Genomic DNA, 12,270 nt, shown 5'->3' with positions numbered 1-12,270 from the left:
CTGCCGCCGCCCGCGCCACCGCCGCCGCCCCCGGGCGCGCTGGACGCCCTGTCACTCAGCAGCAGCCTAGACAGCGGGCTCCGAACCCCCCAGTGCAGGATCTGCTTCCAGGGCCCCGAGCAGGTCAGGCCTGGGTGCCCGGCCGGTCAGGGAAGGGTGGGGGCGCGCACCTGGGGCGCCTAGGGAGACCGCGAACAGGGGGCGGGGCCTGAGGTGGCTGGGCGGGATCCGGGACACCGACTGGGAATGGAGTGCGGTGGGGGCTTGGTTGGAGACTCCTGGAGTTCGTGTTTGGGGTGGGGGCAAGGGTCTCCAGGAAGGGGTGGGGCTTTCTCCCGGGAGCCTCAAAAACCTTCTCACCTACTAGTGGGGACAACCCTTCTCTCCACTCTCCTCACCCCAGGGTCTCTGGAGGCTGAGGGGGCTGTTCTCTTGGAAGGTGGGCAGAGGGGAGAGCGCTGCTTCTGTTCCCACCTTGAAGGGAGGGGCCCAGCCCGCACCCTTGCCTCACTCAGTAATGGGGTACTTTTCTTCACTTCCCATTCTGCAACTTTCTCTCTCATTCCAAAGAGCCTTCTTTATTTAAATTTTGTGGACAAAGTTGCCCCGGAATAGTGCCAGGGGGTGTCTCTATATAGTGCGAGAGCGTTCCTTTATTAAAGGGGAATATTCTCCACACCCACTCCTAGGATTTCTTCCCTTTTTGATCCTTGGAGACAGGACCGTAACCCACCCCAGTTTGGACCAGATCTGTGAAATAATTTACAGTGATGGGGTGTGGGAAGGAAGGCATGGCTCAGAAGCTCTGACCCTCTCTTCCCTCCTTTGGGAAGACTTAAAGACTGTCCTCCTCAAGTCCAAGAAAAAAGAAGACAGTACCTCCCCACCCCTTTCCACCCACCATCTCTTTGGTTTGGGAGTTCTAACTTTTTTAAGCTGTAGCCTTAGTCTCTCTCCCTGTTTTAGGTGAAAGGATTGAGTTTTTTAAGGTGGGACAATGACTGACCTGAAGGGGAGATTCCCTCTCTGGAAGTGTAGCTGAGTGGGGTCAGGGTGGTGATGGCTGACAGGACACCTTCCCACTCTTCCTCCAGGGGGAGCTCCTGAGCCCTTGCCGCTGCGACGGCTCAGTGCGCTGCACACATCAGCCCTGCCTCATCCGCTGGATCAGCGAGAGGGGCTCCTGGAGCTGTGAGCTCTGCTATTTCAAGTACCAGGTCCTGGCGATCAGCACCAAGAACCCACTGCAGGTGAGGGGCAAGGAGAATACTGAGTCTGGGGCAAGGGTCCTACAGCCAGTAGAATCAGGGATCCTCCAACCCATTGCTATCCAGTCGATTCCAACTCATAGCTACCTTGTAGGACAGAGTAGGACTGCCCCATAGAGTTTCCAAGGAGCTGCTGGTGGATTCAAACTGCCAGTCTTTTGGTTAGCAGCCGAGCTCTTAACTACTACCCAGCAGAAGCTTATTTCTTCTTGTTTACTGTTTTCCTAAAGCCACTCCTCCTCGCCATTACCACAGTCTGCTGTCTAGAAATCTTTCCTTCATTTGTTTATTCACAAAGACATCTATTGGGTATCAGCTGTGTTCCAGACACTGTTCTAGGCACTGGGAGTACAAAAAAGGAAAAGATGATAATGTTGAGGAGGATGATGATAGCAAACGTAGTATTTTCTATGTACCAAGCGCTTGGAGTATGTTAACTCTTTTAATCCTCGTAACAATTCTATCAGGTAGGTACCATTCTTATCCTCATTTTACAGATGAGGACACTGATGCCCAAAGAGACTAGAAAACTTGCCCAAGGTTACTCAGGCAGTAAGTAATGGAGTTAGGATTTGGAATTCAAACCTAGATGTTCTCGCTTCAGAGCACTTGCTTTTCTAGAAGCAGACAGACAAATGGTCTCAAAGTGAGAAATGCCACATTCTGGGTTTGATCAGGAAACAGTTGTTAATCCTGCATGAAGCATTTGGGGAAGCCTCCTGGAGCATCCTCCTCTTCAGGTCCACCTACTGCCTGGCCCTCCATCCCCTTCCATGACTTTGTGGACCCCTTTTTCCCGCACAGTGGCAGGCCATCTCTCTGACAGTCATCGAGAAAGTCCAGATTGCGGCCATAGTTCTGGGTTCTCTCTTCCTCGTCGCCAGCATCTCCTGGCTCATCTGGTCCTCACTCAGCCCTTCAGCCAAGTGGCAACGGCAGGATCTGCTCTTTCAGATCTGCTACGGCATGTACGGCTTCATGGATGTCGTCTGCATAGGTGAGGGCCCCTCTTTCCCCCTTACCTGCTCAACATCTTCCTCAGACTCATACACTTAACTTCCTTGCCCATCCCCTCAGCTTTCCACCACTGGGGGCCTTTAAGGCTATCATGGTGCCCCCCCTTTCCTGCTTACCCAGTGCCCATTGCAACCCTATGTTCTCACTCTGGAGAAATGCTTGCTTAAGTACCTCTGGCCTAGGTCTAGGCAGCAGTTGACCCTCGATTTCTCATCCCTCTTGCTCAGGCCTCATCGTTCACGAAGGCTCCTCAGTCTACCGCATCTTCAAGCGCTGGCAGGCAGTGAACCAGCAGTGGAAGGTCCTGAATTATGACAAGACTAAGGACATCGGAGGAGATGCAGGGGGAGGGACGGCAGGGAAGCTGGGCCCTAGGACCTCACGGACAGGCCCCCCATCTGGGGCCACCAGCCGCCCCCCGGCTGCCCAGCGCATGCGGACGCTCTTGCCTCAGCGCTGTGGTTACACGATCCTGCACCTCCTTGGACAGCTGCGGCCACCAGATGCCCGTTCCAGCTCCCATTCTGGCCGTGAGGTTGTCATGAGGGTCACCACGGTCTGAAGTGGATGCCAGGAGCGGGGATCTTGGGTCAATGCACTGGCCAGAGATGAGCTCTCATGGCTGCTGACCACACTCCTGGCTGGAGGTACCACCTGGACAAGGTGTCTGGGGCACACTTACTGCTCCCACCACTGAGGATCTCTGCGGGCAGCCTCAAGGTGGAGACATTGTCTGGCCTCTACTGCCCATTGAGTAGAGATACCTGGATGACATCCAGCCCTCACTGACAGCTCCTCACACTCATCCTCGGGCAGCCAGTGGGCAGATGGGGAGAGCAGCTTTTCTTCCCTGGAGAGAACCATCCTTACCTCAGCTCCTAGAGCCTCTAGGCCCCTAGCTCTACTGCAGTGACTTGGTCAGGGGGGACCAATGCCAGAAGAAAGGGGCTGTAAACCCCCTACTCCCTACCCCATGGCCACAGGGCATCTGGCAATAAGACTGGTATACATTGACCTCCCGTTCCCTGCATGAGGGCGGGGGGACTTCCCACGGCTTCTCCCCCCACGGCGGGGAGGGCATAAAGAATCATTTATATGCACGTGGAGACTCCTTTCTCATCTGGGGCTTTTCTGGAGGCTGGGAAATGTGGGGAGGTTTCTCTGCACAGGTTGCAAATCCCAAATGCAGCAATGGGTGCTGAGTTGGAGGTATAACTCCCACTTGCTGGTGAATAATTCACATTGGCTGCTAGGTGGCAGTGCTTAGAGGTATCTAAGGGGTGGACCTGCCACCTGCAAGTTGTGTCATTTAGAAAAATATCTCTCAGCTGTGGTTTCGCTGTCTACTTCACAGAGTTGGAATGAGGATAAACAAGGGATGGGTTGAATGCCATTGCAAAGAAAATTGGTAATGGTATAAAAAGATTTCTAGACTAGTTGATGGTCCACTTATTTCAAGCAGTAGCTGGTATAACAACTTCCAAAATATGTTTTTTATTCGGAGTTCAACAGAGCCTTGGAATTTTGTGTTGAGTGATGTAATAGATATGGAAATATGAGAGGAAATGTACATTGTAAATGTGAAGGATGGTGGTTACTTGCAAGAATGAGAGTTCTTCTGCCCTCCTAAACATCAGGGCCTGGGGGATGAAGGAAGGCTGGAGCCATTATTCTTGCTCTGGGAATTGTCTGCGTTCTATTAGGCCTTTCTAGGTACTGTGCTTACCCAGAGAAATGGCAAGAAGTGAATTTAGACTCATTTGGAGTGAGACAGAGGAATTCCCAGTGTAAGCTGCTCCCATGGAAGTTCAGGGTCACAGGCCTGATCCTGATGTGCCCTAACTATAGGTATTAACTGAAAGGTATTGTGCTTGGAGGCAGCAGCACAGAGGGCTGTTGTTGATAGAGAAAAGGTTTGGGAAGGACTGGTTAAAATGTGGGTCAGCCTGAAGCCTAGTCCGTTTCTCCTGAGGCCTTGGAGATGTGTATTATATGAATTATGGTGTCTTCTAAGTGAATTATTCATCAGCAATTAATATAATTACTTTAGACATTGCTAAAGTCAGATCCAGAGGCCTTTCCTATTTTTGGGCCTTCTCTCAGGGAAGGTTCTGGTCTCCCTCCTTCCTGTGGACGTTTTGGAGAAAATGTTTCTCTATCGTTGTTATTTGACATGGAGTTGGCCTCTGACTCACGGCGACCATGCATAACAGTGCAAAATACTGCCTGGTCCTGTGTGCCATCCCCATGATCAGTTGCGGATTAGATCATTGTGATCCATAGAGTTTTCATTGGCTGATTTTCAGAAGTAGATTGCCAGGCTTTTCTTCCTAGTCCGTCTTAGTTTGGGAGCTCTGCTAAAACCTGTTCAGCATCATAGCAACATGCAAGCCTCCACTGACAGACTGGTGGTGGTTGTGCATGAGGTGTATTAGCTGGGAATCGAACCTGGGTCTCCTGCATGGAAGGCGAGAATTCCACCACTGAACCGCCAATGCCCCATGTTTCTCTATTAAGGGCCCGCGTATCTCCCAGGAAGTCATGATCCCCTACCCTTCTCCAAAAGGGGCCTTTGCCGCTGTCCATGGTGCTGGCTCCAGACTTGCCTGGAAGTGTAGGAACCAAAGCGGAACTAGGCTCCCAGTCAACTGGAAATATTGAAGTATATTCACTTTCAGAGCCCTGGTGGTGCAGTGGTTAAGAGCTCGGCGGCTAACCAAAAGGCCAGCAGTTCAAATTTAACAGCTACTCCTGGAAAACCATATGGGACAGTTCTACTCTGTCCTATAGGGTCGCAATGAGTTAGAATAGACTGGATGGCAATGGGTTATCCACTTCCATTCTATGAGGCTGAGCCTTCCATCTTTTCATGAGAAATTGTTTCCCCGAGGAGATAATTCTCCACCAGGGGAGCCAGAAGGGCCGGACTTTACTGAATTGCCACTGGTGGGAACTGGTGGGAATCAGAAGGGAGATAGCAAATTAGAGTGACTACCAGTACTTATACTGGCAGATGGGGGCTCAGGTAGATACAAATACATGTGAGGATTCCTTTGCCAAGCCTGGGCTGTCCCCTAGTGATGGCCCCATATGGAAACTTAGATGTACCCAAGAACATAGACACACGCGAGCGCACAAACACAAACACACTGCCTCCACTTCTACCCTGGGTCCTAAAACCAGGCCAAGTGAGACAATATATCTCCCACACCCAGCACCAGTAGAGGTCTTGGTATGGAAGTTGAGGCCAGCAATCAGCATGGTCCCCTCTCCTTTTTCCAACTTAGAGATCCTTATCCAGGAAAGGGGCCATAGGAACTGCTGCCCTCCCCAAGTGAGCAATCGTACTTGCCCAATGGGAAGTGTGGGTGGGCAGAGTCCTCACTACTGCTTCCAGCGAGAAGGCTCTGAGAGCAGGCTGGGCTTTTAATCTTCCTCAAAACTCAAATCTGCTAAAAATTAGGTCACTTAGGTTCAAGTCAAGCGTAGTGATAGGGGAGTTGAGGTGGACACTGAGCATACAGTAGAGAAGGAGCTGAGAACAGGGGCAGTGAATGTACACAAGCCTTGGTCTCTGCACTAGGCTTTGGGTATGCCCTGCATCTGGAGATCTTACATAAATAGATACCCCCAGAAAACCTGGGTGGGTAATGGAGTTTCTATGATCAGGGAACCATGGCTAGGGCAAGGGGCTGAGGTGATGGGGAGGAGGAGGAAGTGTGAAATGAAGTCTGCATCTACACCTAGCTAATTGGAATAGGGAAGAGCAGGAGGAAAGGGGCAAGTCCTGACAAAGGGAGAGTAATCTGGGATACAGATGGAGCTTCGAGGAGAGTGCTGAGAGATTTATTTGGGTGGAAGATGAGTTAATGTGTATACATCACGAGGGGAGAACTGTGTCCAGCCTCTGTGGGGGGCCAGAGAATGCTGACTCAGAGAAACAGAGGCTCCCTCTGGCCACCCCCTCATCCTGCCTCAGTGCCCCGGGGCTTCTGCCACCCCCACACTCTGCTTTCACCTGTCTGACTCCACTTCTCTTCTTGTATCTCTTTCAGTAAAGGAAATTATCTTTGAGCATCTTTTCCAGAGAGGGCAGAGTGACCAGTCTAGGACATTCTTGGGTCCTGGCAGTCCAGGTTCCAAATGTACTTCCCCTACCAAAGAACCAGCCGCCTCTGCCCATCTCGGCAAATTCCCAGCTCCCTGACCCATTTCTACAGCCCACCCCCCACCCGCCCCAAATCTCTTACTGCCAACCAGACTTGGCTGTCCTCTCTACAGACAGAGTATGTCAGGTTTGTGATGCAAGGCACTCTCCCAGGCAACCAGACCTCCCATTGTTATAGGGGTCACTCCCAGGACCTGATAAATCAAGGTGGGGGATAGGGGTCGGAGTCTTGCCTCCAGGTCTTCTAGGAAGTGAGAGTGGGAGAATAAGTCAAAAGTCAAAGATGGAACGTTTGATTTTTTAATTTCAAAACTATGAATATTTTTCAATTTCAATATATAAAGAAACGTAGAGGCCTGGGCAGGGACAGACCCAATGATGTCTCTGCCTGGGGACTAAGTATCAGGACAAACCTACCTAAGAGTGACCAGAGAGCCAAAGAAAGTTTTAAAAATCGTAAACCAGGCAGACCCACCTTCCCAGGGGCAAGATGAAGGCGGGGGGGTTAGACGGAGCCAGGTAGGCTGCTTATCCCTTTTGCCACATGGTCCGAGTCAATCTGACAACGTGTATGGTGTCACCTAGTTAGAGATAGACCCTAACAGGATATAAAGAGCGAATAAGGCCTTATCCTTCCCATCAGTGGGCTCACGTGCAAAGTGGGAAGACCAGCCAGGTGCAGACCAGATGCTCATGCTGTGATAAATGCTTAGCCAGCAGCATCCATAAACCACTGTGAAAGTCCCAAAATGGCAGTGATTGAATCCTTCCTCAGGTCACCCAGCATTATTAGTTAAGATCTGAGTTGACCCTTGAAGGATGCATATGATATGACCAGGAGCAGGGCTGAGTAGGCAGAGGCAACATGGTTTTCTCAGGGCCTGCTGGTACGGGCCAAGTGCATACTTCCCACCTAGGTCAGGGCAGCCTCAAGCACTTAGCTATGGTCATTCTAACCAGTTTGGTCAGATAGACAGGCCTCAGGAGGAAGACACATCTCTTGGTCTTGTGCCTAATAAGTCATGTGATCAGGGGTGATGATGACAGCCTGCGTCCACAGTGCTATCTGTCCACAAACTGTAGGTTGATGCTCCTCTCGGGTACCAGGACGGTCCGGGTCATGGGTCTGATTGGGGCAGCACCTGGCTCAGGCTGCACCTCAAAGTGGGTCAAGATCTGGAAAGGGGGGAAGAAGGCTATCACTACGGGAGGGTTCTGTAATAGTGGGCTCAATTGGTAAAGGGCATTAGTTAGTGTTACGATGGTCAGTGTCGGGGTGGCACCGGTGGGGGAATTTCTGGTTAATGAGAGTAAGGAATTATGGTGGAAAGAAAGAAAGTCCAAATCCCCTTGCTCACTCTCCAGGCCTATAATGGGATTGCCATATTTCTGAGAATTAGGTCTACCAAGTTTTATGTTTTTCTATGCTTGTTAGAGAAGAAGAGCTCACAGTTTTAGAAGGTTGAGGTCTACCATCTGGGGAAGTTATAAGGTCTAGATCACTCACCTGAGCTAAAGCCATTTGCAGCTCGAGCTCTGCCAGGCGTCTCCCCATGCAGCTGCGCTTGCCAAAGCCAAAGGGGAGAGATGCAAATGGGTGGGGGGCTGGACCCTCCCCCAGCCAGCGAGCTGGACGAAAAGAATTTGGCTCTGGGAACTGGGCAGGGTCACGAGAAGTGGCATAGTGGCACAGAGTGACCAGTGTCTGGTGAGAGAGGAACACAAACTTGTCAGTTTGGGCCTAGGAATGTGGGGGAGGGACATAGGTGGGGGGGCGGGAGAGGACATATTGACTAGGACAAAGGCAAGCCCTGGTCAGCAGTGGGGAAATTTTCTGGTGCCACTTTTGGAATGATTTATCCACTGCCCCATTATATCCTACAGAAAGGCATTCAGGCCAAGTGGAGTGTTTGAAGGGCTTGTGGGGAGTTGAGAACAGGGCTGAGGCCCAAGCTAGTGAGGGATGGGCTCAGCAAAAGGGGCTCACAGGCTCTACTCACATTTTTTGGGATAATGTAGTCACCTACATGAATGTCTTTGTCTGGGACACGGGAATTTCCAGGTACCACAGGGTATAGCCTAGGTTTCAGAGCACAAGAGAGAGACAGCAAGGTGAGGCTGGGTGCTCCTTCCTATCTTCCCCAACGTTCAAGCCCATTTTTGGTCAGGAGTACCATTTTTCTCTGCTCTCTCTCCCTATTCTGTCCACCATCTGCTTCCCTAGCCCTTGCCTGTCATTTTCTCTAGCGCCTTCTCTCCTTCCCCCTCACCTCAGCACCTCCTTGACCACAGACTTCAGCAGGGGCAGCTGGGACAGAGTAGTGGCTGGGGGCTGGGCACAGGAGCTGGGGCCCAGGGCAGCCGTGATCTCGGAGTGGAGTGCCCTTTGGACTTCCCGGTGCCGAGACAGCTCATACAGAGCCCACGAGAGAGTGTTGGACACCTGAGGGGACAGGTAAGAGGTAAGAGGTCAGAGGTGTTGGATGTGGGGATCCAGTGTAGGAGGCAGCATATGGGGGCAGTCTGGGGCAAAGCAGGTGCTAAGCCAAGTTTGTCTAAAAGGCCACTATGGGTCCTGTGGCTGGGGAGGCTAAACTCTGGAAGTAGGGTCATAGCCTAGAGAGAGACCCTCACAGTGTCCACTCCGGCCAGTAGCAGTTCTGTCACATTCCCCAGGATGGACGGGGCAGGCAGTTTTTCTCGTAACAGGAAGTAGGTCAGATGTGCCCCAGGTCCTGTGTCTCCCTCAGGCTTTCCCTGGGTCCTCATGGCCACCTCGGCCTCTCGCCGTTCCACGTGCTGCTGAGCTGCGTGGGGGAAACGGCACAGTGATGCCTCACCACTCCTGGGCAGCCCTCTGGCCCGCAGCCCCACCTTGTTTCTGTGCCTTACCAAATGCAAACATCTGGTCCCAGTCACGGCAGAGGCGACCCCAAGGTCCAGGTACTAGGCGGTGCAGCCAGTTCGGCATCGCCATAGCTAGCAGCGTGGACACGAACACAGAGCCCACCGCGCGGATGAATGTCTCTGTGTCCGGCGGCACTTCGGCCTCGAGACAGCCCAGGCGCGAACCCAGCAGCACCGCGGCTATGCCTGGCCGGGAGGGGGCGCTGTCATGGCACTGGGAGCCCCGGGTCGGGTGCCTCCTATGCCGGCCCCTACTTCTGTCCCTGGTACTCACCTTCTAGTCCGAACTTGTAAAACTCTCCCGCCACGTCCCGAACCAGGGCGGGCGGCCCAGAGCCTTGTCCCCGCTGGCGCCGCAGTCGTCGCACAAGGTCACGGACCACGTTGTCCAGGGTCCCGGCGTAGCTGGCGGCCGCTTGAGGCCGAAGGAGAAGCGGGGCCAGGAGGCTGCGGAGCCTCTGCCATTCTTCGCCTTCCCTGTTGGGGGTGAGGAGAGAAGCGCCTCAGGGCGGGTGGGGTGTGTGGAGGCGGCCCGACCGGGCCGGCTGCCGTGGAAAAAGATGGCCAGGAGAGCGAAGCGGTTGTGTCCGCCCCCTCAGGGTACAGAAACTCGCCCTGCCTGCGCCCTGCCTTCCCTTCTCCCAGTCTCGTTACTCATTTCCTGCCCCAGAGGGGTCTGGGTTCCTCAGTAACCCGAGTCACAGAATCTTAAGTTCCACCTAGGTCCTGGTACTGAACCTCTTACCGGTTCCCCCAGTTCCTAGCATTCTGGTTTCACAGGTAAAGGAGTGGGGAAGCGGAGGCGACGGTGGTGCTCTACCCGAAATTGAGTGAAACAGACTGGGGTGGGAACCCCTAGATGCCAGAATGTTGGGGAAAAGGGCCGACCTCCCTTCACGCCTCCAGACAGACTTCCTCGGGACCTGCCGCAGGAGAGGGGTGCAGCGAGGACTCACGCGGTGAGCAGTCCGCAAGCCCGCTGCCGACGGCGCCGGTGCTCGGTCCAGGGCGAGAAGCTGCAGCGCTCTGGCCGGGGCCCCTCCTGTCGCAGCAGCTGCTCGATAAGCGCAGGAGCGGCCACGTACACCGTGCGCACCATCCCGAAACTGGCCAACCACACGGGACCGAAGCGCGCGGCGCCCTGCACCTGGGAGAACGGGCGGAGTGGACACTAGAGACCTGGGCCGGGGACCCCCAGCTTTTAACCCGTGCCAAGGCCAAAGCGATTGGCTGGCTTTGAAAGAGGAGCTTATGCTCCTCCTCTAGCGCCCAGCTCAAGTCAGCTCTTGATGCTCCAAACACCACCTTTCCATCCCTAGGAAGTTTCCGTGATGAGCAAAACGGAGGGACTCTGCGCAAAGCAGGCATTCAGGAAGACTCTTTGGTTATCAGGCCGAGCCAAAGCAGAGAAGTCGTTAAGGGTTTCCCACCTGGACTGTCCCTCTCAGGCGGTGCCCCCACTGAGTGAGCAGAAAAGCCTGTACCTTTAAGCAGAAAACACCTAGCGCGCGCGGAGGGGACCGCGCTCTTCCAGCTCCCACGGACTGGTCCTGGGCTTGCAAGGCCTCCAGGCAGCCGCCGTGAGAAGGCGCTTTTTGAGCGCACTCCTCTGCTGGGTTTCGGAACAGACTCGGCACAATTCCAGCCATAGCCCCCAGCCCCAACTTGCCTTTTCCATAATTCACGGGCGCCTTTCCTCACTGGCCCTGCCTCCTATGTTCTGCACTAGAATCTTTTCTGAAGCTGTCAAAGCCAATTTCCCCAGTTCTTAGTCCCCCGGAGTCCCTTCCCCCCTACCTGCAGCTCGTGTAGCCGAGACAGCCCCCCCTTGCAGAAGAGTTCGGCCAGAAAGCCGGGCGTGGAGGGGCCTGGGATGTCCGCCAAGCTCCGGGGGGCTGAACAGGCGCCTCTGGAGCCCGGTGAGGCGCCCAGCTTGGGGGCCCAGCGAACGCGATGAAACACCCTAGCGCTGAACTTGAGGGTCAGGGTCATGGTCTGGTTCAGGAAGCCCGCGAAAGAGGGCGCTTCTCCGGAGCATCTTGCCTGCTTCGCCGAATCTCTATTTAATCCTTGGGCGAGGAGGCGGCGACGCCCCCTCTCCGAACTCTTCGGCCAATCCCTTCTCAGTAGTGGTCGATGCGGGGGATTAGCAGCCAGCGGGTGCCTTCGCAGTAACGGTAGGCGGGGCTGGGGCTGCCTTTGCAACTCCCTTGATCTCGTGTTGTACCCTCCTGGGAGGGTGGCCTAGTCCAGCAGCCTAAAGGTCCTTTCCAGGGAAAGGCTAGTTGGAACTGACTAGAGGGCAAATGGTCTGGTTCTGGGCAGCCGAACTACATTAGTTAGCCCCTGGTATTCCCACCACTTCCCCAGGGAGCCGGGCCCCTTAGGCCTATCTTCAGGAATTCCCCATCCTCCAGTTCCTCCGGGAGGGGAAGCAGGAAGAGGCACAGCTATAAAGGTCCCCAAATTCTTGGCTCATTTGAGATGCACCTTCTGCACACGGTGAGCGTAAGTTTTCCTTCACTAGCTAATCTCTCCTCTCCTTTACAGGTTGGGCAATTGGCTGGGTGTGTTAACGGGTTAAATTGGCTCCAGAAGCCTTCATCTTTGTTGCGGGGCGCGGGGCGGGGGAGGGTGGGTCTGTGGTCAAAATATTTCATCCTTCCAGCCATGGGAATTTCGGGCGTGAGGAGCAGAAATGAAAGAGCTTTTTACAAATTAGAAAAATTCACATAATCTCTCTGGGCCTCTGGACCGAGCAAGGGCTGAGTGCTCAGAATCCTCACCTGACTCAGTCCTCTCTGGGAGGTGGGGCTGGGAGGACTTTCTGGTCGGCAGCCCCCTTCTACTTTTAGCCTCAGAATCCTCCTCAGTTTAGCTCACTGCTCCTCACTCTCCCACTCCCCGCCC

General features: G+C 53.9%; 2 protein-coding genes across 2 annotated transcripts; one reads left to right on the top strand and one right to left on the bottom strand.

Annotated features, from left to right (window-relative positions):
* On the top strand, nucleotides 1-3,152 carry MARCHF9 (membrane associated ring-CH-type finger 9; the record flags this gene model as incomplete). Its single annotated transcript, XM_004380036.2, has 4 exons — nucleotides 1-123; nucleotides 1,095-1,250; nucleotides 2,073-2,265; nucleotides 2,513-3,152. Coding segments are annotated over 4 exons (807 nt in total), but the record flags the coding sequence as incomplete, so codon positions are not given.
* A 4,193-nt stretch (nucleotides 3,153-7,345) lies between these two features.
* On the bottom strand, nucleotides 7,346-11,382 carry LOC101355020 (25-hydroxyvitamin D-1 alpha hydroxylase, mitochondrial). The gene is made up of 9 exons (XM_004379852.1): nucleotides 11,158-11,382; nucleotides 10,317-10,507; nucleotides 9,635-9,837; nucleotides 9,346-9,546; nucleotides 9,088-9,260; nucleotides 8,724-8,896; nucleotides 8,454-8,532; nucleotides 7,961-8,158; nucleotides 7,346-7,629 (listed from the first exon to the last, which is right to left on the bottom strand). The coding sequence occupies exons 1-9, from the start codon at nucleotides 11,350-11,352 to the stop codon at nucleotides 7,516-7,518; spliced, it is 1,527 nt and encodes a 508-aa protein (XP_004379909.1). The 5' UTR covers nucleotides 11,353-11,382; the 3' UTR covers nucleotides 7,346-7,515.
* Between the last annotated feature and the right edge of the window lie 888 nt (nucleotides 11,383-12,270).

This window comes from Trichechus manatus, unplaced genomic scaffold, assembly GCF_000243295.1.
Source record: "Trichechus manatus latirostris isolate Lorelei unplaced genomic scaffold, TriManLat1.0 scaffold00069, whole genome shotgun sequence".
NCBI lineage: Eukaryota > Metazoa > Chordata > Mammalia > Sirenia > Trichechidae > Trichechus > Trichechus manatus.
Note: the sequence above shows the minus strand (reverse complement) of the source record. Positions and strands in the feature narration are given on the sequence as shown.